This window comes from Cricetulus griseus, chromosome 2 (assembly GCF_003668045.3).
Source record: "Cricetulus griseus strain 17A/GY chromosome 2, alternate assembly CriGri-PICRH-1.0, whole genome shotgun sequence".
In the NCBI taxonomy this organism is placed as follows: Eukaryota; Metazoa; Chordata; class Mammalia; order Rodentia; family Cricetidae; genus Cricetulus; species Cricetulus griseus.
In genome coordinates, this window is record NC_048595.1 from 165,132,835 (window position 1) to 165,158,014 (window position 25,180).

Sequence of the window (25,180 nt, forward strand, 5' to 3'; positions counted from 1 at the left end):
CTACGGGTTGCAGCAGCGGCTAGCTGGGGCGTCTGGAGAAAGGATGGGGAATGCGGTAGAGCAGGGTGCGCCTGGGTCCCCGACCCAGCCCCGTGTGAGCCCGAGGTATTTTCCTTATATGATCAGGCCTCACGTGGCCGGCGCTGCTGGTCTGGAGCCTGAGAGGATTATGAAAACGTGGCAGGTGATGGGCCCCGGGGACCCGGCGCGGGGAGCTGAGGGTGAGGGACCGAGGGGGAGGTGAGGCTGAGTGGGGGGCGCAGGTTTAGGGATGCCCACGCCGCCTGCTTGAGCCCTGCCGATGATGACGTGACCACTGCGCAATCTGAGTTCTGGGAACCAGGTGATGGAGTGTGCTCGAACACTGAGGCTGGGCGAGCAGGAGGCGGCCTGGGCAGAGGGAAGATTGAGAGCGCAGCCCCCACCCCCACCCCAGGCGCCGAGCGGCCTGGACTGGGAATAGGAACAGGGCGTGGGTGGAGCTATTGCTTTGTATTAATTCCTCAGCTGCTGCCTGCTCCACAATCCAGCTTTGTGTATGTTGTAGGGACTGCTTTTTAAAAATGTAATCTTCTTCTCCTCTCTCCCGTTTTTGTTTGTTTGTTTGTTTGTTTTTGAGACAGGATTTCCTGCTGTGCTGTTCTGGAAGACTAGGCTAGCCCCGAACTACGAGATCCGCCTAAATGCTGGGATTAAATGAGTGCTCCACCATCATAGCTTTAAATTAATCTTTGTGTGTGTGTGAAAACTTTCAAGAATACAGAAATGTGGAAAGGTTCGTGCAGGGAACCTACTACTTATAATTTTACACCCACCTATTAAAACCTTATTTTTTTAAAAAAATTGAGTTTACTTCACCCTTCGAACACTTGAGCACACGTTTATTTACAGTTCTTTTAGGAGTTTTCATGCAGTCATTTGCATACAAAGCTCAAGCTAGGTGAACATACATCTGTGCTCTTGCTTGTGTTCTTCTATTTCATTTGCCTTCCAAGTCACCACTAAGAGGGGCTTCCAGGTTCAACATGAAAAGTTAGTATACACTCAAACAGGTATGGGTATATCTGCAGTTTCAGTATTAGAAAAGGAAGTAAGGCGCTCCCTTAACCAGATAATCAAACTTAGAATCACCAATAAGGAGACCATGGACTCCCTAATTGGGAGGAGGACATAACTCACAATTGAATCTAATTACAGCAAGACAAGCCCAAGTTAGCTTGCATGTAGGAGACTGGCTTTTGGAGGCTTTGCTTTGTTTTGTAGTTATAGGCAGAAATGTTTAGTTGCAATATCTGCAACTAAAGTCAAGGGAAAAGAGATGCATATAAACAGAGTAAGGAGAAGGAAAACAAATGGCAAAAATGTTACTGAGGAATGGGAAAGTGTGTTATGCTCTACTATTTTCCCATTTCTTCACAGAAAGGGGAGGAGAGTATCCTTCAACTAAGCTACAAAATTACTTATAAGTATCTTTAAAGTAGTTTAGACAGATACACTTGTAACACTACACCTTTCAAAATGTAACAGGGGCCTAGACAAGAGGCTTCTGAGATAGTGTTATTCTGTTCTTAGAGGTTTAGCCTCCAGTGTTTTTAGAAATGCAGTTATCTCTTTCTTTAGTTAATTTTGGAGGGGAAGATGTAGTGTAACATAAAATTGGAAATTAGTGAGTCCATTGTAAATTCTACTGTTACGATTACCCAGGATCTCAGAGCTGTCCAGCTCCAGTCCTTCTTCCTACTCTTTGAGTCATTTTTCCATGCTTACACAGTTTTCCCTCTTTTCCTATAATCAACATTGATAGAAGTTACAGTACTGGCAGCTGAGGAGAGCAAGCAAAGTCCTTTGGAGCTGCAGTAGTTTTATAACAAATGTATGATGGTGAGTCTGGTGCATGCCTATAGTCATAGCACTTGAGAGGCTGAGGAAGATAGGAAATCCATCCATGTCGGCATGGACTACATAGTAAGACCTGTGTCACCCCCACCCCTCCACCACCAAATAGTGACTGTGCAAATGGAAAGCTATGCACATACACACAGTCTGCCTTGGTGAGAACTTCAATTATAAGGCAAATAATAGCTTAGCTGTGGTTTTTGCTTATGGCAAATATCTGCTCTCCTGGAAGTTCAAATTGCCAAACAAGGATAAAGAAATAAACTATAGACATGCAGTGGCAGAAGTTGATTTGAGGTTTATACAATGGAGTACTACTCAGCAGAAAAAAACAATGGAATCCTGAAATTTGCAGGAAAATGGATGGAACTCGAAGAAACCATTCTGAGCGAGGTAACCCAATCACAAAAAGACAAACATGATATGTACTCACTCATGTGGATTTTAGACATAGAGTAAGGGATTACCAGCCTACAATCCACACTGCCAGAGAAACTAGTAAACAAGGAGGACCCTAAGAGAGACAAACTTTGTGCCCTGGAGAAGGGTCACGATCCCCTGAGCAAATTGAGAGCATGGGAAGAGGGGTGAGGGAGCTACGAGAATGAGAAGGGAAGAAAAGGAAGAATGCAGAGGTCATGAGGGAGCAGAAAGGTTGAGTCAGGTTAGATTAGAAGAAAGGATATATGATTGGTAGGGTTTTAGTTGGGGGGTGGTAGGGGAGGAAGGGAGGGAGAATGGAACTGGGATTGTCATGTAAATCAATCTTGTTTGTAATTCAAATAAAAAAAGCAAGCAAACAAACAAAAAGAAATAAACTATAGACATGAAGTGGTAGAAGTTGATTTGAGATTGCTTATTTTAAGTTTACCCTGTCTTGATGAGTTCCAGTAGCTGTGAGGCATTGTCTTAGACATGAAAGTGTTTTTCTTCTCTATTTGTCTGCAGGCTATTTGCAGATTCTAACAAGCCTTTGTTAAAATGTCATGTAGCAATACAGCTTAGAACAAAATTTGGTACATCCTTGAGTACAAAGTCACTCTGTAAATCAAAAATGTTTGTCAGGGAAGACAACATGGTTTCGATGTCTTTCAGTCAGATGGGTTCTGAAACACACTTGTGGTTAATGTTCATACTAGGAGGGAAAGTGCACACCAAGGGCATACCTCAAGGAATTGGCTGGTATCTCAGCCAGAAGGTATTAGGATTTGGTGTTTGGTTTAGGGTCCAAAGAAGCAGGAGCTCCTGTCTGGAGGTGGGGGATCAGGAAATACTAGGCCAGCTAGGTTACGTAGTAAAACCTTATCTCTAAAACAAAAGAATAGAGACCTGGTCAAAGATGTATACTTATTCTCATTGAGCAATACAATTTATGGGAACACTGTTGTATACAGTCTGTGAGAAAATCTTGTGGAGTGCTTGTGTAATCATCTCTAAGATTAGAGCTTGGCTAAAGCTACACTTTGTGAAGAAGCTACAGTCCCTCATAGTAGCTGGGACACTTAGCGTTCCATGGTTTCCATTTTTCTGTGCTTAGATGAACTTACGGAGTTGTCTTGTTTCATCTCACACCAGTCACAGTTGGTGCTGGCATTTTATAAGATCATGTGTCTATCTGGTTGTACCAACCATGTGGGCCTTAGTCAGGTCCCAGATTTGGAGCTGCCTTTCTTTCTCAGCCATTGGGGGTTAAGGGTTTCTTGTGTAAATACAGCTTATGTAAAATGTTAAAGGCCTAGCTTGGAACACCAGGTGAAGGCTTCCTTAGACTGTATTCTACTGCCAGTTGCCAGAGAAAAGGACTCCATCCTCTTGGTTGGAATCTGGGTCCAGAGACTTCATTAATACATTGTGAACATTATACCGTTTTTAAATGCAGAGCTGGAGACCAAACCAGAGTCTGATACATGCTGCACACGCCTTCTACCTCTGAGCTACACCTCTGCCTAGTGAGAGCATTTCAATAGTGGTTCCTAGAGATGTGTGTCTGAGAGCATCATCTATCCATGGAGATGCCTTGTTTTGTAAGTGTGGGAAGGACTTGAGATAAGATCTTTACCAATTCCCAGGTGATTTTGATGCTTTTTCCAAGGGAGGAAGTAGGAGTTCCATGTTTCTGACTCCAGGCCAATCTCACATAGCTAACTGGCTGGAGAAAGGCTTCCCATCTTCTAGAGGAGCTTTTGCTATTTCATAGAGATTTTAGAATGGGCTTGAATTCTACAGCTCTAGAGTAACTGCTCAATAAACCTTATCTTCTAGAACAGTGGTTCTCAATCTTCCTAATGCTGTGACCCTTCAATACAGTTGCTCATGTTGTGGTGATCCCCAGCCATAAAATTATTTTTGTTGCTACTTCATAATTGTAATTTTGCTATTGTTATGAATTGTATATATGTTTTTTCCCAATGGTCTGAGGTGACCCCTGTGAAAGGGTTACTCAACATCTAATGGGGTCATGACCCACAGGTTGAGAATCCTTCTAGAGTAAGCCCTTTCCCATCTCCAGCTCACAGGTGGCTGCATACTCAACCCTAATTCAAACAATCATGTATAATTGAATCTATGCCCCAGAATTAAATTTCTCAAGGAAACATTAAAAGTAGGGGTCAGGGAGGTAGCGCTGGATAAGAGAGAGCATATTCTGTGTGAGTAGGAGGACCTGAGTTCAAATCCACATCACACACACACAAAACTGGATGCACACGCATATTTGTAACCCCAGTATTGGAGGGGCAGAGATAAGTGGATACTGACAGCTTGCTGCCTAGCCCTGGAAGTAAGCATCCAGTTCTACGAGAGACCTTGTCTCAGTGGAGTAAGATAGAGAGTAATGAGAAAGGTCCTGAGCATCCTCCCCTCACATGAACTGGTATGGGCAGGTGTACACACACACATGCAGACAGACAGACAGACAGACACACACACATACACACCACGAGACTATAGAGAGATGGCTCCGGTTAAAAGCACTTGCTCAAAACTCACAAGGACAGATTTCAGTTTCCAGTGCCCACCTAACAAGCTAGAAGAGTCACTGGGGTTGTGGTCTTCCAGCCCAACAGAGGAAACAGAGCCCCAGGTTCAGGGATGAGGTTTTGCCTTGAAGAAATAGGCAGAAAGATTGAGAACACAGTGCGCACACCCCACACATGTATGTACACACTTATATAGGTACATATGCATACACGCATGCATACAAATCTTTTAAAAATAGACTTTAGGCAGCACTACTTTTAGTCAAGCTGTCATATTAAATTTTGTCCAGGTTTGGCACACCACTTTATTCAAAAGCATTTATTTTCACAATTTTTTATCCACAGCTGAATAATTACAGCAACCATTATAAGCATTTTCCTATAACAAAGCTGTAGTTTACAGACTTATCCAAAATGAAAAAAAAATATTTTTCAGTAGTATTTCTTCTGCAATGTTAGATTAACCCCTGAATACTTTGTGAACTCTCTCCGAGAGGCAGGCTTTTATCTAAATGCCAGCTGATTGCAAAATGTTATATCCAAATTGGCTTCTTCTTACCAGCATGCTTTCAGACAGTAGCCTAATTCCATCTGGTCGATTGCCTTTGTTGGAATGTACTTTGTTAATAGTGTCTGTGAGTGCAGACTTGTGCCATGGCTCATGTGTGTAAGACCTTTCACTGTGGCCTCCAGAGATTGAAAGGCAGGTTGTCAGGCTTCCATGGCAAGCACTCTTACCCACTGAACCATCTTGCTGTCCCAATTCTTATTTTAGAAAAGACAAATTTTAGTATCCAATGATGATCATAAGAAAAAACAATCTTGTTTGTCATTGGCATTATCCTTTAATTTTTCTATACCCTGTAATTCTGTGATTTTGGGGACCAATGTGCAAAAACAGGAAATTTGGGGTATTTGACTCATAGCAAGTTAACTTTAGAGATCAACTGCAAATACTATGAGGAGAAATGAAAGCAGTTAATAACCACTTATAGTGCTCAAGTGTTTGGGAAGTAGTTGTTTATGCAAAAGAATTGGATTCCAGTTTGCTGCCATAATCCTCAGTGCATTCATTAGGGCTCTAAAAGTTAAATTAGGGGTAGATTTTAGGGACCTACAGTCTCCAGACTCCTAGTTTTCACAAGAGCCTTAACATTTTATCCTAAGGAAAATCGGGAAGCAACTCCTCTGCTGTGTTGTGTTCCATGGAAAGGGGGAAAGCCTGCAGGTGCAGCTGGGATGGCCTGGGGAGGATGTGCACAGATCACATGCTTGTCTGCTCCAGTGACAACTAGTTTACGTGGAAATGCACCATTGCTATAGGGAGGTGGGTAGTGCCCGGGTGATAATGCTTAAAACACAAATGGTAGACTTATGAATATTGGTTAGTTTTTATGGTGCTTGCTTCATGAGATGAATGGGAAGTCCACAGGGTGCTACCTATACCGAACATTAAATTCTTCCCACAGCAACTCCTTCAGGGAATAAGTGGTAATGTCTGTTATTTCAGCAACTGCTAAAGGCAAATGATGGAAAGATAAGCAAAGATACCTAAGCTTTTATTTAATGAGCCTTTGCACTTCCTGACCAACCAGCGACAGGAGAGTCATAACCCAATGGGGTGGTTGGGGCAGGGAGATGGTGGTTTCAAACTGTATGGGCAGAGAGCCACATTTGGGAAGACATTGCTTCTTAGAAATGCTTAACAAGGCATTTTTGGTGTTCTTGGGGGTTAAGGACAGTCTTTACATGAGTCAATTTTGAACACTAAAGTGTACTAAAAAGCAAATTATATTCATAATCAACTTTAAAGAGGTAGCCACAGATCCAGTTGTTTTAAACTGGCTTTCCAAAGAGTTTGCATTTGGTGGTTGAAAGTTCTGATATCAGGGGCTATAACTCAGGGTGGTGGGCTGCTGTTGGAGACAGACACTTAAGAGCCAGATGTCAGGGGCTATAATGGAGGGGGGCTGCACTGCTCTTGGAGACAAACACCCAAGAGCAGTTGGGGTGCTTACTGTGGACACAGAAGGGACGATGCAGATAACAATGCATTTGTTGTCAAATTTAGTCTCAAGCCAGGTGCTGTTTCTTGTTCTGGCCCCACCAGGCAAGGAGGACTATGGGCACAGACCCATAAGAGCATGGGATTTTAGGGCTTGGAGTCTTCTGTATTCCCAAGAACCTTCTAAAGTGGGTGACACTCCGAGAGGTCTTCTAAAGTATGGAGAAATCTCAGTGTGATAATGAGGCTCCTGTATGATTTGCAAAGAACCTGAACTGTCATAGGGACAGCACATAATTTTAATAAATATTGATTATAAAAATGGGTAAAAAGAATACATAGGTTGTCCAACCAAACCTTTGTTCTTGAGCCCAGAAAAGTCACCCAGAGCAAAACAAAATCCTAAGAGCAGCAAATACATAAGCCTGTTCCATTATTACTAAATATTCTTTAAATCCTTATTTCATAGTAAAGTATTTACATTGATTTTAAAGTTTGAAAAAATGTTGAAAATAACTTGAGAAGGGAAAGTTGGCTCTAAGCTATTGTAGTTTTTCAAGGCAATTAAAAAAAACTCATAAATCTTTGGATAATAACTTAGTGATCCTGCATTCTCCTACAGACAATTGGTTTCTGGAACTGAGTCTGTTTCCCTTATGCTCTTGGGATCTGGAATCCACAGCACACTGTGAGGCCCTTGTCGAAGGGTTAGTGTCATTGGGGAAGTTAAAAGCTTTCACCCTGGTTTGGCTTTTATACCTGCAAATAAAAGTTATCCATTCTCATCTACTATTTTTCATACTTATATTATTGCAGAAGCTTTGCTGGCCCCATAGCACAGGAGACTGTATTTGTTCACCTTTCTCACACTTGGTACCTGTGATGGCATTATGTTTAACGTAACTCTCACAAACCCGAGACTATCGCAAGAAGTCAAGCATATCTGCATCATCCAGTTTGCTTAGAAATGGTATACAGTATGCTTAGTGTGGAGGTCAGTTGTACCATTGTCTCCTATTCACCAGCATTAGTGAATACTTTGGGGAAACTTCTGCAGAGGTTCGGGCCCATACGTTTGTTTTTAAAACACCTCACTACAAGTTCACGCACACCTTTGGTTTATCAATGTATTCCATTTTTTTTTTTTTTTGATTTTTCGAGACAGGGTTTCTCTGTGTAGCTTTGGAGCCTATCCTGGCACTCGCTCTGGAGACCAGGCTGGCCTCAAACTCACAGAGATCCACCTGCCTCTGCCTCCCGAGTGCTGGGATTAAAGGCGTGTGCCACCAACACCCGGCAACGTATTCCATTTCTATGGCATTCGTATCATTCTTTGTTGAAAGACCCACAAAGTCAATTTATGTCATCATTTTTTAATATTATCTTAAATTGGACATTTTTCCAGTTATATACAAAGATCAAAACTAGGCACTTCCACTCTGTAGAACTGGCATTTTTATATGGCAATTGGAGCTACACAGTGGCTATTCATTATGATGTGTCTTTGTTTAAACAATCTCCCACATTTCAAGTGTTTTTATTCTGAGCAGCATATACAAACACTAGTGAAATATGTGTGTCACTTTGTTTAGTTCGGTACTCTCCACGGGTTCTCTAACTCTGGTTTGATCTACTTTGGGTGTATTTAACAGATCTAGAATTCTCTCAGCTGACAGTGCATGCCTTGGAAACACGCATCCTCAGACTTCATTGAGAAACTCCAGACTGAGACATGCCGGGATGTGGATTGAGTCCATGGTCAGGGCAGACGGATTAAATGGAAACAGAACAGGAAACATGTGTTTGGAGTCCAGCAGTAGCTGCTGAGGGTCATTCCTCTCTTGTAGTTGGGCCTGGGGAGGGAGAGTAAGAGCATGTAAGTCTTTAGAACTTAAAAAGTTTATGTAATTTCACCAAAGCGAGCGGACGTAAGGTATGGAAAGATTCCTAAGGTGATGAAGAAGGTGTGCAGGGTCAGGAGAACATGGTCTCCCTGTGCACCTGAGGCATGTAGCAGAGACAAGCCCTAGTCTGGGGTGTTGGAGATCAGATGGTTAAGGACTTTCTCTATTCTAGTATTATGTTAATGCTTCCAGCTACAGGAGAAGGTGCAACTATGGCTTAAGTGCAAATCCCATGGAGAGACTGTTGTGGCGTGGTTCATGGTCCAGGTTCTACAGCAGTGGTTCTCGGCCTTCCTCATGCTGTGACCCTTTAATACAGTTCTGCATGTTGTGGTGACCCCCAACCATAAAATTTCATTGCTGCTTCATAACTATAATTTTGCTACTGTTACGAACCATAATGTAAATATCTGTGATTTCCAATGGTCTTAGGCAACCCCTGTGAAAGGGGTGTTTGACCACCAAAGGGGTCATGTCCCACTGCTCTAGAGGCAGACTCCCTGCCCTGAACAAATGTCCAAACCCTCCTATGTCTTAATTTTGTCATCCACAGAATGGGACGTCATGGAACTTTCCAAGGCAGGAAGTCTAGAGGTCAGCCCCCCACTAAAGCAATTACTGAGTTTGAAAGTGTGATTCTTGTTAGCCATTTCAAAATTCTGGGACCCACTTAGAGACTGTTATAGCCATGCTGATGAAGAGAGAGGCTGATCTCTGGGAGCATGTGGCTGAACCTGCTTGTTTGCCCCATTCTTCAGCCTCAAGTACGCCTAAGATGATAGACGCCCACATTCCCAGAGTAGCTGGGGGGTTCCAGTGAAAGCAATGGAGTTTTGATCTCTAAAAGTTTGAGATTGTGCACTTTGGTTCATCTGGTGGGATTCAGCATGGATACTTGTCTTGGATAAGGTTTTTCTTGGGGTATAGTGGTTTGTCTTAGTGGCATCAATTGGAATATTTAAAAGGATGAATTCCCTCTTCCCTTCCCCTCTCTTTGAAGACATATGTTTTAAGAAAAGTACAAAAACCAAAATGAAATTCACTAAAGGAGTTCCACAGCAGACTGGTAGAAGGGAGACCGAGTGAGCTGGAAGATAATAGTGTTGAAGTGGAGGCAAGAGATCAGGGTTCAAAGTCATTTTCAGCTACATAGCAAGTTTGAGGTCAATCTGGACTATGTAAGACCCTGAATGAAAACAAACAAACAAACAGAGCTTGAGGGTTCGGGAAGCAAGGTATTAACATATATACTATAGAAGTCCCAAAAAGTAATGAGGGAGAGCGGCAGAAAAACATTTAAATAAAAACTAAACCCATCCCGAATCCAATGGGCAGTATGTATGAGTACATCCAAGCTCACTGAACTTTAAGCAGGATAAACTCACACACCAAGACATACAAATTGTCAAAACCCAAAGGCAGGGAATATTAAAAAGAACAAAGAAACACATTTGTCATAGAGCAGCCTGTAATGAGATTAACAGCTGATTTTTCATCAGATGCAGTGGACATTAGGAAGCAATAGGATGACACACCACAAAGTGTGTGTGTGGGGTGGGGGGATGAGAATTTTACATCTGACAAAATCTCAAGAACAAAGGAAAATCTATGTCATTTCTGGACAAAGACGTTTGATAAAAATTTCAATTCACCATGAACAACTGTAGATGGAAGCACAATCAGAAACAGAATATTTGATGCCCAAATGGACTGAACTGAAGGGAGAAATAGCTCTCCATTAATAGCGGGACACTTTAACCTCCCACTTTCAATGACATAGAGCATTGTAAGGTGAGGTCCATAAATAGACAGTTTTTTCATGATGGAAAAAACTTTAGGATGGAAGTTCATCTTTAGGATGGAAGTTAGGTCACTGGGGCATGCCTTTGAAGAGATACAGGGACACCAGACCTTGCTGTCTCTTGCTCCCAGGGTGTTGTGCAGTGAGCAGGTATCCCCTGCCCAAGGCTAGCATCATTACATACTGTGTGTTCACAGACCCTTAGAGCAAGGTTGAGTCACCATGGATTAAAATATTGGAACGTGAACCAAGATGAACCTTTTCCCTTGCAAGTTGATTATCTCAGGTACTGTGCCACAATGACAGAAAGCTAAATTGTATACATACAGATTTCCCCTTTGGGGGCGATGGAGAGAGCTCTATTCGATACACTTGAGTTCAGTTGCTGGCACCTGGCAAGTGCTGTATTTGTCATTAGTATGTCCTACTTTGCTCTTCCTCCCTTGGAATTAACCATTAATGGTTGAACCATGGACTCCAGCCAGGAGTTGTACTTTTAACTAAGGTCACTGAACTATGGGAGTGTTGTCAAAAGGAAGATCTATAAATCTTCATCAAGAAAATACAGGTCATGCCATACCAGCTTGAGGCACAAAAACCTTGTTTTGTTTTTCCTTCTTTGGGACAAGACACTATTGTTTCAAATAGTGACAGTGCTTGATATAGTATAACTTTCTAAAGTTTCCTTGTTACCCAATGTTAGAGTTGGAAGACCAAGGGCTGTATCCATAGCAGCTGGCTTCACCAGCTCTAGCACTCAGAGCATGTTTACCATTGCTCTTAAACCTTGAAGCAGGCTGAGGCCTGCAAGTACCAGCAGCCCTTTAGAATGCTATAGAGGGCGAGCCGTTTGAGTACAGGCCTCTGTGAGCTGGATGGGCTGTAGAACATCAAATTGCTTGCACTTTGTTCATTTACCTGCCTGATGACAGAAAGTGCTGCTTAAGCCTCCAGATGTTAGCTACAACATACGCATTGCTGGCATCTGAAGCCACAACTTCAAAGTAATTTAAAGGGTCTGACAGAACAGTAGGATACAAGAGGGGGGTTTGGAGGAGATGAGGCTATTTATGGAGGAATAATCAACAAACTTCACTGATTCAGAGTACCAGTGGTGGCTCTGGTGGGACCTGGCATGGTCTCTTACTGACGGTTTCATTGATTCTTACAGAATGGCCACCCAGCCATGATGGTGGAGAGCAGGAGGCTCTGCAGAAAGCCACTCAGTGCTGCTATTCCTCATATTTCAGGTCATTAGCTACATTGTGGACTCCACTGTTTAAAAGCCCCAAAGAATGCTCACTTAATTTTTAAAAAAGGAAGCAAAAAATACACCCTGAAAAGAAAGATAGCCCATCAGCAGACAGTGCTAGCACAACTGCAGAAGAACAAAATCAGATTTCTATCTTTTACCTTGTACATCATCAATTTAAAATGGATTAAAGACCTTAACTGTAAACCCCAAACCCTGAAACTTTTAGGGAACTTTTAGAAAACAAGATAACGGGGTAGGCTACAAAAATGGACTTCATGAAATAAAAGATCTCCACACAGCAAAGGAAACAACCAGCAGAGTCATCAGTGCACAGAACAGGGGCAAAGCTTTACCAGCTACCCACAGGCCAGGGGAAAATATCCAACATTTACAAAGAACTGCAGAAATTAAATACCAAGGGAATAAAGCTGCCAACAACAAATTGGCCAATGAACTCAACAGACAGCTTTCCAAAGAAAACAAAAGAAAGAAACACAAACGGCCAGTAGCTATTTTAAAAAGTGTGTAATTCCCCAAGTCACCAGGAAAATGCAAATTAGAACTACTTTGAGTTACTACTTCACCCCAGTCAGAATGGCTATCATCGAGAAATCAGAAAAAAAAAAAAAAAAAAGCATGTTGAAGAGGATATGGAGAGAAAAGGTAGGAGTGCAAATTAAGACAGACATTATGGAAATCTGTTTGGAGCTACCATATGACCTAGCTATTTCACTCCTGAGTATATAGCCAGAAACTCCATACCCACTATAGAGATTTCTATAGTAGTTGTAGACCTGGTTGTCCACAAACAGATAAATGAAAATTTCATATATATATATTAGTGTGTGTGTGTGTGTGTGTGTGTGTGTGTGTGTGTGTGTGTGTATTCCACTGCATATATAGTGGAATATATTAAGGAAAAAAATGAAGTTTAAAAGTTTCAGGAAAATGGATGAACTCAGAATGTATAACATTAAGTGAGATCACACAATCTCAGAAAGGAATAAACATGTAGCATTTAGCCAATAATATATGCACATAGATAAACACGCACTTGATAAACTTGAGGTACCATATAACATGAAGAGAAGAGAACAAGAAAGGCTGACAGACTGAATGCAGGTAATGGGCATGAGTTATGAGAGAGGACATAAAACTAATTGTTTTTTCTAGTTCTAATTTGGTCATAGATTTTTTTTGTTTTGGATGGTAAACATGTACCTAAAATATATTCAATACTGAAAGTGTAAAATTTAACATGAAGACTCACAGCTTCTGTTCCGAATGCCAACCCTAACTGAGTATAAGCTCACTAAGTTGTATAGATTTTGGGTCTGGTTAATTTCTGTATGTGATGTTTTTATTTGCAAGTTTTTTTTAATAATAAAGTTCTTAAACAATACCTTGAGGAAACTGTAAAAGATTTAGAGGTGAACATGAAAAGGGGAGGACAGGAGAGGCTACGTGACAACAGTTTCAGCTGGGCCTCAAGGCATAGGTACATGGTCTCACAGAAAAGCCCTGTGAACCCTGTGGTGGGGTCTAACAGCTCTCAAGCTTACAGTATCAAGTTTTAATATTTAAGTGTTTTGATGGATATGTGGAAATCATACATATTTATGAGTTGCTGTGCAACGCTTCAGTAGTTCAGGTGAGTGTTTTTAAACATGTAGACTGCGTACAGAATGCAGGCAATGGTATGCCTTACAAGCAGCTTTGACTGTTGGACATGAGACCAAGTGTGGTGGGGTTGGGGGTGGTGATGGGGATGGGATGGGATGGACTGGGGGTGTGGTAAGGGGACTGACTGCTCACCGGTGCCTCTGAACACTGCATAGGGAGAAAAAACTATAGCTGGCAAAAACAAACAAACAAAAAACAAACCCAAAAAACTCCAAAACCAGTTTTTGACAGGATTGCCATTATTTTCTGTCAATATTTAATCCTTGCATTCCAGGTTATGGCTTTCCTCTCTTAGGCCTGCAGCCTGCTTGGCATATGTCAGTGTACTTTGGACTGAACCCCTTCTTGCAAGTTGATAGTTTATAATGAGTTATGGTTCTTCCTCCAATGTGTCTCAAATTCAAAAGATGACTTCCTAAACTTGTACTTTTGTTTGAGTTGCTTTTCAACCTTCCACAAAAATCAGTAGTGGGTCAGGTATCTCATGGCTTCTCTTCTGTCTCCCAATTCTTGGTATTTGGGAGCTGGCTCTATGCTCATCCTAACCCATCCTCCCACTCAGCACCTTCTCTCCTCTACTTTGATGCATCTGTTGTGTGGGTGAGCTGGCCTGCTCTGAGGGTTGTATGCTTAGCAGGCCCTGGCATTTCTCCACTACCCTAGAGGCAACAGCTACCTTTAGTCTGATTTGGCATCTGTCATTCGACCTCTGGCTTTATCTCTACTCAAATACCAGGCTAAAGTTCAGTTATTCTTTTCTGTGGGTCTCTTCAGAGCCAGGATGCTCTTTCTAAATCTCTACATTGCTTTAAATCTTGGAATAAAATCCCCAGCCTTGCAAAGGAGAACAGCATTCTATACAAAGCTCTTGTCTTCTCGGGGCCTCTTTAACAGCTTTGGTAAATCTCCATTTTTCCAGTCTCCCCTTCTAGGCATGTTCCTCCATTTCCCATCCTTGGTTCATGCTGGTCAACACAATGTGTCTGTCCAGCGTATCCCCCCACATGTCACTGGGGGAAATGAGTCCTACTTAGTGGAGTCACAATCAGCTCCTGTCAGTCACTGTCACACAAGAAGGCCCCCCGACTAGACCCAAAAGTCCCTGAGCTCAGCTTGAGAAAACTCACGTCTAAAAATTCACATTTCAGGATGGATCTAAATACACATCTGCCCAGTAAGTTTCTTCCTACTGTATCCCCAAAGACAAATACTGCATGGATCAGAGACACAATTTAAGAGTTGATTGAATTCTTAGTGTACTTCTTAGTTGCACATGGGTGGAATTGAGATTAAGCCCCTGTGTTAAACCCACCCGGTGCCTTGATTCAGTAAGCTATTCCTAGCCAATGAAATGCTTCAGTCAGAAAGCTGAGGGGCAAAGGTAAGTCCACCTGTCTGTGTGTTACTATTATTACTACTACTACTACTACTACTACTACTACTACTACTACTACTACTACAACTACACTGAGGCTCATGTTCATTTAAGCAGGAAACCTATGAATGCAGGCTTTTCTAGCACACAGTGTAGCCAGCATTAGTAAAGAGAAGGTTAAACCCTGCATTTTCAATGCCCTTTCTGGCTTCTGACTAGGACTTTATGAAACTGGTACAAGACTCACCTGGATTGTTCTTATAAAGGACACTGTCACCCGCTCTTCAAATTCATTCAAAGGGGTGTAAAGGTTTAAAATTTTGACAATCTGTTGGAATGAAAACAAAGTTTAGCGCAGAATTAGGCAAACTGAAGACAACTCTGAAGTTTGAGACTCTGTGACAGCAGCACCGTACAAGTGTATAACTCTCTGGAGAGACCCCACTGGGTGTGTGGTCAGGCTGTTGTTTATGGAGTTTCTACCCATGGCTGCTCCTGCAGGGTTTGAGCTCCTGTATTACATCCAGGTCTTCAATGTCCACCCTTTCCCTATGCTTGGTAGCTTATACACAATGAGTTCAGAAAACTGCTGTCCGGAGCCCGCAGCCTCTTTTCTGTGGGCAACTTAAAGGTTCTTCAGAAGAGTGCCAGGGATCTTAGATGAGGGAGGGCTTAACCATACTTAACCATGCTTACACCTCTTCCTTAAGAAAATTCATCTATGCTGGGCAGTGTTGGAGCACACCTTTAATCCCAGCACTTGGGAGGCAGAGGCAGTGGCAGGAGGACCTGTGAGTTCAAGGCCAGCCTGTTCTACAGAGTGAGTTCCAGAACAGCCAAGGATACAAAGGGGGTTGGTTGGGAAGGGCATGCATTTGATTGGAAGAGACCGGTTTCCTTTGTCTGTGGCCCATTTATAATTGGCCATGATCAAAGGTAAGATCAGGGACATATCTCTTTATGGACTAATCATATGTCTACAACCAAATTATGGTATGAAAACTGTTTTGGGGGAGAAGAATTTAAAATGACACTTAAGAATCTTTAGATCATTAAGGCTTCATCTAAGATGATATAAATGGAGTCAAGGCAGGGAGGCATTTAACTTTTCCCAACAGCATGAGAGTAGCTTAAATGCCCCATCTAGTAGCCTGCTTTTTGCAGTAAAGGTGAGGGAGAGAGCAGCTTGCTCAGCTGAGCTCAAAGAGAATTAAGTTCTCATACATACACTGAACTTCTCTCCAGAGAAACCTCCAAACTGTGAACAAATAGAACTTTTCTTGAACTAAATGCATGGGTTTTGGTAAGGTCTGACTGCCTGGCATCTATGAGGAAATTGGAAAACATTTGAGATACAAAGCACACAGGTGTTGGTTTATAAGGAATCTTTTGTTGTTTCCCCTCCCCACCCCCAGGGGTTTCTCTGTGTAACAGTCCTGGCTGTAGACCAGGATGGCCTCAAACTCAAAGAGATCTGCCTGCCTCTGCTTCTGCCTCTGCTTCCCAAGTGCTGGGATTGAAGGTGTATGCCACCACCGCCAAAAAAAAAAATATGGCCATATGAAAATTATAGTTGTAAAGAAAATATATAAAGAAAGCAAACAGCCTCATACTGGCAGATTCAAAAAAAAAAAAAAAGAAAGAAAAGAAAAAGAAATCTCCTAGGTAATAAATTATCTGGAACTGTTTTTTAAAAAGTTGTGACATGAGGCCAGCAAGATGGCGCAGTGGGTGAAAGCCCTTGCCACCAAGTCTGATTGCCTGAATTCAATTCCAGAAACCACATGATGGAAGAGAGAAGCGACTCCTTTCCAGTTACCCTCTGGTCTCCATAATACACATCGTAAAACATGTGCACATGCACACACAGTTTTAAAAAGTTGTTATCAAGGTTTGTGGGTTTACCACCTTGTAAGATAGCACATAGGAAGGATCAGAAATTTTCGGGGAAATAGCATCAGGTTTTACAGACCAAAGTGACCTCTGCTTCATCAAGACCATTTTCATCAGTTGCAAATGGGAATTGTGTTAACAAGGCTGGGAGCACCACATCCAAAAACTCCTGGGCAAGAACAGACTGGTGGGGCCAGCACTGGTCATGAATGGCTGTTACCTGCTGGGTGCTGAGGGCAGTACACAGAGAGCAGATGGCCTCAGCATCCTCTTGTGTTTTCTTTTTCAACTGGAGGAGCTGGGCCGCCTGGATCAAAGGTTCCATGGTCTGAACTGCTCCACTCTGGTGAAGGTTTTTTCCTCGAAGCCATTCTTCAAGTTGACTTATGTTGTACCTGTAGAAAGGGAGCTGTGTTAGGCCCTAATTCTTGGGGGAGGGAGGGCACCTGTTGTGTTTTGCAGGCGAGGTGTAACTAATGTTATTCTTGCCCTCACTTTAATCATCTCATGTGGTTAAAAGCTTGCAGAGTGTGGGTAAGGAAACAGCTCAGTTTGTAAAGTGTTTGCCTTGAAAGCGTGAGGACCTGAGTTTGATCCCCAGACCTATATTTAAACACACACACACACACACACACACACACACACACACACACACCACCACCACCACCACCACCAACAACAACAACAACAACAACAACAACAACAACAAAGCTAAAAATGATCATGGTGGCACACAGATGTAATCCTGGGGCTGGGAGGTGGAGACACCTCATTAGCCAGCCAGGCCACACAACTTTGGTAAGTTTCAGTTCAGGGAGCCTTTTTTTTTTTTTTTTAAAGGTGGGTATTTGAGTTGTCATCTAGCCTCTGTATGTTCATGTACACATGTATGTAACACTCCTGTAAGCACACACACATGTTAAAAAGAACAAACTCTGCAAAGTGCCTAGCATTCAGTAACCATGTTGAGAAAAGAGTGAATAGAAGAGGAATGCATGCTTAAAATTAAGCAAAGATGGAATACCTAATGTGCCTATATGGTAACAGGGAGGGAAGCATTAAATATGTTAAAATCTATATTTAACATTTACAAACATTTACACTTGAGAGCCGTGATAAGCCATAACTCATCCATCTTTCTCACTGACCTAGCCACATTCATTTATCTTCAAAGGACATTTGAGCATCGCTAAGCTAGTGTGAGCATGTTTGTACTAGTTTGTTTTTCTAGATCATAATCTCAGCAGGGTAAGCATTACCAATCAATAAAAAGGTAATGGATTTGAGTGAGAGTCACATACTGACTATGACAAGGGCCACCAGTTAGATGTGGATTTCACCTTGGAGATAACTGTCTTGTGTGCTGCCACCAGCCTGAGTTGGGCCCTCAGCCTCCACATGCTGGTGTGAGCACCTCTCTCACCTGAGCTGCATGCCTGTGCTCCAAGAGCAGGCATCTTTCCGCAGGAGCAGGTTGTTAAGAGTCACAGCGTTGATCATATAGAAGAGCTGTTTGAACACCTGCAGGATAATCTCAGGGTCCAGGCCCTGGTCACACATGACAGTATGAAACGAATTCATCTGGCGGATGATAGCCTCCAGGCAGTATGAGTTCTCTCCATCCACCATGCTAGAGGAGCGCTTCCTGTAGCCAGTTGGCCTCACACCAGATAGTGCCTGGATGCTCTCATTTTCCAACATGGCAGAAACTGAAAGGAAGGTGTGGTTAGACAAGTTTGTATGTTCCCTTCAAAACTCTGCTGTAGGATCACTCGGCTCGATGAAACCATTCAGATGTGCACAGTGTCAACATATGCAGGGACTTAATACATTTGGCAAAGAATTCTGGATGTAGTGAATGCCCATTGGACATAAAATAACTATGGAGCAAATTGTCACTTAAATTCATTGGGGATTGGACAGATAAAGGATGTGTACTAGCTGGATTTGGTACTACCTGTAAAGCAAGGCAAACTTGCCACACAACCCCCTCCAGACCGCACAATGTGTGCTGGGAACCTTCAGCAGCAGCTTACCTATCATAGGTTGTAACAAGCCCTCGGCAATTTTAATGAGCTGCTGATAGATCTGAATGGAAAGGTCGCTTAGCACCTGCCGATATTCAGTGAGGTCAAAGTTCTTGAGACAGTGCTCATTCTGCTTCGGAGTGTTCTGCTTCATGAAACCCTGAAGAGGAAGAATGTGCATTAATGAGCTTCTGGGGGCTCCTGGGCTCTGCGCACCTTCTGGAACATGGGCCACCTTTTTGCAGGGCTCCACTCAGGCCTTCCCTACATGTAGTGTTCTAGAAAGCAGCAGGCCTTTGGGACAGCCCTGGACCTGGAAGGTGGTGAAAATCGTATGATGGACAAGTCAGAACTGTGTAAATAAAAAGGCCTACATCATTCAGATCCTCAAAATAAAGTGAGTTCTGTATATTAAATACCCAAAGCCAGAAAAAAAAAATAATCCCGTGCTTTCTGAATGTTTATCTGGTATTACCTGCATTCAGATTGCCCTAAAATATCTTAGGCTATACAAGACTCTACAGGAATATGGCATAGGGCAGGTTCTGTTCGTAGGAAACATCTATGGACTCTGTCATTTATCACTTACCAGGTCAGCAGGAATGGTGACAGCATTGTCCTCTTACCCTGCTGTGCTAGGATGAACATGTAATCTGGGAGAAGTACTGACACCAAAAGGACTTCGTGACTGGGGTCTTCTTACTGTTCTCTCTTTTGTTTTGAGATGGTCTTGCTATATCGTCTAGGCTGTCTTTAAATTTGTGGTATTCCTACCACAGCCTCCCAATTGCTGGGATTAAAGTCATATGCCACTGAGCTTAGCTCCAGTGTCCTTTTTATCCAGCCCAAGAGGAATCAACAGCAGCCAAAAGAGATCAGGACTGTCAAAGAGGCAGCCATACCCCTCAACCTCTTACCCTCATCTCAAATTAGAAAGCAACTTCTAATAAGGGGCAGAAGTAGGAGTGACTGTGGTTGCTGAGAGATGGGAACTTTCACTCTTGTTTTTAGACCACACAAAGTTAGTTACACTGTGGTTAAAATCTTGTTTCCAAGAGCAGAAGTGCATGGAGCAGCCCAGGGTCATGGCAGCCTTAGGCTTGCCCTTTTTAATACTCTGGATATGCAAGGTAACATTGGTTACTTCTAATTGTCAACCGGGCAAAGGTCTAGAATCAGCTGAGAGGCAGGCCTTTGGAGCATGCCCATGAGGGATTTTCTTAACTGGGTTGAGGTGAGAAGACCCACCCTGAATGTGGACAGCACCATTTCAATGGCTGGGCCCTTGACTGAATGAAAGGGACAGAGGGAGCCAAGCACTGGCCTGCATTTATCCCTTGCTCGCTCTTCTCTATTGTGGCTGTAATATGCTTCTGCTGCCTTGATTTCTCACAGTGGTGGTCAGATACCTGGAGTTTACTGTAAGCCAAACAAACTCTTTCTCATTAAGTTGTTTTTGTTAGGGTATTTTATCACAAAGGACACTAAGACACTGTGTAAAATGATGAATCTTGATGAAGTAACATTAAGTGCTCCACAGGTAAAGAGCTTGCATATGCTATTGCAAACAAGGCATCTGGTCTGAAACAAAGGGTATTTCTTCCACCTTTACCTTCCCTTTCATTGTAAAGGCAAGTGCCTAAACTCAGATTCTAATTCTTGAAGGGAGGTGGGGTCAAATGCATTCCAAAAATGACTGATGGAGGCAGAGCAGTTCATTACCCTCGGGAGAAGAGTGTCCTATTTGTTCAGGCACAAAAGATAGAGTAAAACTTTAAAATATTGTTGCATGGCTTTTTGTTTGTTTGTTTGTTTTGGTTTCTCGAGACAGGGTTTCTCTGTGTAGCTTTGGAGCCTATTCTGGCACTCCCTCTGGAGATCAGGCTGGCCTTGAACTCACAGAGATCCACCTGCCTCTGCCTCCCGAGTGCTGGGATTAAAGGCGTGCGCCACCAACGCCCAGCTTGTTGCATGGTTTTAATTCTTGTTCCACCTTGACTTTGGGCAGGGTGAGGTATGTGAAAGTGGGGGGGGGAGTTGAGACTCTGGGGATGGAAGGCCTGGATGCAGCAAAATTCTCACTAGGGGAACTGGAAAGTGTACTGTGTGGCATGGAGCTGAAGGCATTGCACGGCAGAGGGCAAACCCACCTGTGTTGGGAATGGTGAGTTCAAGGTAAAGCTGGACTCAAGAGGTCTAGAGTGGAACGGGAAGTGATTTTTCAACTGGGCCTCAGGTCAGGGAATTGAACTAAGCTGGAAGCATGAAGCTTGGCCTCAATGTCCATTTGTACCTTGATGTTCTATAAAGGGTACCTCTCTTTTTTGTGGTCAGAGCTTAAGAGACACCCTAATATACCAGACACTTGACCTTTCTCCCAGTCTTCACTGCCATGGCTCCTCTAGGACAGCTTTAAAAATACAAGTTCATAAGGGTCCCTTAGAGAATGAAGGGGATTTCTGGCACTGTGTGATTAAGCAAACTCAATTCTATAACTATGCTACTCTTTTGATTAAGGAGTGGTTTTTCAGGGGTTCTTGGGCCCACTGAAGCCCAAAGTCTCCTGTGCCCCCACCCAGTCCTGCTAACATATGCCCACAATCTGAGGTCCCAGCAGGTGCCTCACAGACCTTACACCATCATCTAAGGGCATCCAAAGCACCCCAAACTGCAAATAGATAAAGTGGGGCCCACTGTGGGGCACTTTGCTCACCACTCACCTCATCCCCACTGTACTGCTTCAAACAATGAAGGAAGCGGCAGGTGTTGGATAGCCAGAATGATGTCATCTCAAAGTCATCATTGTGCTTCTGTGAAAAGAAAAGCACAACACTGGCTGACATATATCCTTGGTGCCTCTCTTTCTGTTTTTCTGTGTTACCTAGCATTCCCGGGCAGCCCCAGTGTATGTAGTCTACTTTGCAGTCACACAGTGGATGCCCTTTGCTGAGGTTTGCTGTTCCTCCATTCCCTGAGATGGTACACAAGATGGAACCATTCTCTGGTCTCTTGATGAGTGGTGTCTGCACCTGCACATGTGGGAAGAACAGGCTATCTCCCAGAGCTAAAGAATGTGAAGCTATTTTACAAATGGAGCTTAGGCCCATCAGCCCCAGGCTCTAGTCTAGGCTAAAGCTTGTCCTGGCTGACCCTGATTCTAACCTACCAGCTGGCCAAAACAAGGTGTGCCAGGGGCACAGCAGTAAAGTGCACTAGTGTCCCACTGATCTAAAAGTCAGATGTTCAGGGGCAATAAACTGAATGAGCAAGGCTGCTTAGCAACCCATACACAACTTGACCTATCCAGCTCCTGCATTACATCCACTGACTTCTCAGAGCCCATCCTGTAACACAGCACCATTACTTAAATGCAATGACTATGATCTATAACAATAAAACAAGGCTGACCACACAGGCTATGGGCTAGAGCTGGCTAATCCAGCTCAGAGCTATAGAAGACCTCTCTGAAGAAGTGATGTTTGTCATCCTCGGCTGCCTTAGACTCTAGCTAGAGCTTATAAGAGAGGCCAAGGCCAGAGACACAAATTTGAGAGTGACCAGCATGTGCATAATACATTTCAGGGCAATTAGTAGGTAACTATGGAGCCTGCCGTGGAATAATCCTTTGAACACTGTGAAGATTTGTCGCTGTGATTGGTTTAATAAAGAAGCTGACTGACTGACACTGAAAAGGATAAAGTTAGGTGGGAGAGCCTAATTGAGAATGCTGGAAAGGAGAAGGGCTGAGGGACGAGTCACCCAGCCAGATGCAGAGGGAGCAGGAGATGAACGTGCCATGCTAATGGAGGTACCGGCATGTGGCAGAGTGTAATTAAGGGATATGGGTTAATTTAAAATGTAAGAGCTAGTTAGTATTAAACCTGAGAATTTGGTCAAGCATTTACAATTAATATAACTCTGTGTGGTAAGTCAGAAGTGGCTGCTGGGAGAGGAAAACTCCACCTACAGGAGCCTGAGACAGGGAAGGCAGGACAGCTGCCAAGGTCATGCTGCCAGGAGCAGAGGCTAGGTCTCTTAAATCATGGATCACAGGCTGGCTAGACCAGAAGAGGTCTGGCCACGGTGCTCTTGAGGATGGTTTGCCTCTTTGGAATTGGCAGTGTTGGGGAGGTCACAAGTCAGTCTATGACACAGAATGAGCTGTCTCTGTCTCTAAAATCTCTTCCTGCCACCTGGCTCCAGCTCCTTTGTGAACTTGCCTCATCACCAAACAGCTGCTCCTACATTGATCTTGTGTTTTAAGGTGACATTATTGAGCTGTTTTAACACCCACCCTCACCCCCCAGGCTGCCTCATCTTGTAAACTGATGAATGGCAGCAGCTCTCTCTGTGTCACCAAATTGATAGTGTGTCCCAGCCCCTTGGAAAGGTGAAAGAGAGTATGGCTTCCTGAACTTGGCTCAGAGGCAGTCCCTAGCTATGCTAGTGGGCAGCCAGGCTTTCCTGTAAACACAGATTCAGCAGGGAGGTTGCTGGAGGCCCACACTGGAGTTCTGGGCTTCCCGGCATTTGCAGTCTTGAGCTTGCTCTGAGACCTGCTAGGCATCCCGGGTAGTGTAATTGGTGTACCAGCACAACACAAGAGAAGCGATGGAGGTCCTAGCTTTGCTTGGGCTATCGGGAACTGAATCTGTCTGCACAGGCGGTTTACTCACCTTGAGGACTTTCTTAATGCCGTTGATGGTAGAGCTCAGCAACGAGTGTACCTTGAGGTCATCATTGGTGTAATCCGCATGCCTGATGCACATGTAGAGGATGTAGGCAGGCAAACAGGGCACGGTGCCCGACAGCATCTGGGGCTTTAGGTCTAACAGCAATAACGTGGGAGTTAGAGTTATTGGGACAACACTCTGCATTATTTCCCTGCAACTCACCTAGGAATCCACTTCTCACAGGAACTGAAAGAGGAATAAGAGACTGTGATAGTTTGAAACCCCTATGGACTCACGTATCTGAAATCTTAGTCCCTACCTCTTGGTGCTATTTGGGGGCAGGGTTATGGAACCTTCAGGAGGTGAAGCCTTGCTGGAGGAAGTGCATCTTTGAGGGTTTATAGACTTGCCCTACTTCCTGCTTCCTGTGTGCAGTTGAAATGTGATCAGCCAGTTTCTTGCTGGGGCACCTGTTGCCATGTCTTTTTTGCCTTTATGGCCTCTATCCTTCTGGAACTGTAAGCCAAATAAACTCTTTTCTGAGTTGCTTTGCGTTACGGTATCTTATCACAGCAACAAGATCACTGATGTACACACTGATGTAGACACAGGTCAGAAAGCAAATGTAGGGCCTGGCCAGATGTACTGGCACGTGCCTTTACTACCTGCACTCAGGAGGTAGATGGATATCTATGAATTTTGAGGTCAGCCTGGTCTACATAGAGAGTTTCAGGTCAGCCAAGGCTACAAAGAGAAACCCTGTCACAAAACAAAAGAACATATTACATTTCTAGGCGCTTGTATTGTAGCAATAAAATAAATAGGCCCCTAGTGATTTATCTGACACATGGAGGAAAGGGCCACAGGGTACAAACTCATGCCATGGTCCTTAGGAAGGGGCTTACAGCTAGAGACAGGTTGTAAGATGGCTCATGCAATGGGGTGAGAATGCCTCCATTTCTTGGCACCTGAACTTTTAACTAGGCACAGTGGGCTTTTTGATATTGAGGATTGGTATCAGGAGAATTTAGCAATATTATATCTCATAGACTATCATGTTCCCAATGATAGCCAGTTGGCCAAGGGCTGAGAAGGTTGGAACAACCTCTGGTCCATGGGTGTGCTACTTAGTTTTTTGTCACCTTATACAAGTAGAAAGAAAGAGCTTCAGTTGAGGAAATGCCTCCACCAGAGTGGCCTGTAGGGCATTTTCTTGATTAATGATTGATGTGGGAGGATCCATAACACTGTGGGTGGTGCCACTCTTGGGCAGGTGTTCCTGGATGGTATTATAAGAAATCAGGCTGAGTAAGCCATGGGGAGCGAGCCAGTAAGCAGCGCTCCTCCTCGTCCTCTGCATCAGTTCCTGTCTCCAGGTTTCTGCCTTGACGTCTCTTCATGATGGAGTGTGATCAGAATGGTAATGGTGTTCACTGCAGCAACAGAAGTCAAACTTGAACAGTGGGGCTGTCAGTTTGGAGTGACTTCTGTCAGCCCTGATGTTGCACAGCTGAACTGATCCAGCAGCACACTGCCACTCTGCCTTCAACTCAACAAGTAACTTTGTCCAGCTGCTCTCTTCTGTCTCTTTCCCTGCCTTGGACTGTCACCCTATGAACTCCATGTTGACACTCAAGCTCCTTGCCCCTCTCTCCTAATGCCCTTGGGAAACTGTATTATGGATTACAGT

The 25,180-nt window shown here is 43.5% G+C and overlaps 1 protein-coding gene and 2 non-coding genes across 3 annotated transcripts in view; 2 read left to right on the forward strand and 1 right to left on the reverse strand.

Moving 5' to 3' along the window:
* The first annotated feature begins 68 nt into the window (after nt 1-68).
* Nucleotides 69-208, forward strand: LOC113833677. Its single transcript, XR_003481794.1, has one exon.
* Nucleotides 209-295: 87 nt separating this feature from the next.
* Nucleotides 296-373, forward strand: LOC113833676. The gene has a single exon (XR_003481793.1).
* A 7,803-nt stretch (nt 374-8,176) lies between these two features.
* The window catches only part of Myo5b (myosin VB), a 167,393-nt gene continuing 150,389 nt past the window's right edge, over nt 8,177-25,180 (reverse strand). The window contains exons 34-40 of the mRNA XM_035438715.1: nt 23,494-23,645; nt 21,538-21,627; nt 18,827-18,977; nt 18,214-18,499; nt 17,011-17,185; nt 15,145-15,225; nt 8,177-8,732 (exon numbers count right to left, since the gene is read on the reverse strand). Coding sequence (XP_035294606.1) covers nt 8,580-8,732; nt 15,145-15,225; nt 17,011-17,185; nt 18,214-18,499; nt 18,827-18,977; nt 21,538-21,627; nt 23,494-23,645 — 1,088 coding nt within the window. The 3' untranslated portion in view covers nt 8,177-8,579. The remainder of the gene's footprint in view (nt 8,733-15,144; nt 15,226-17,010; nt 17,186-18,213; nt 18,500-18,826; nt 18,978-21,537; nt 21,628-23,493; nt 23,646-25,180) is intronic.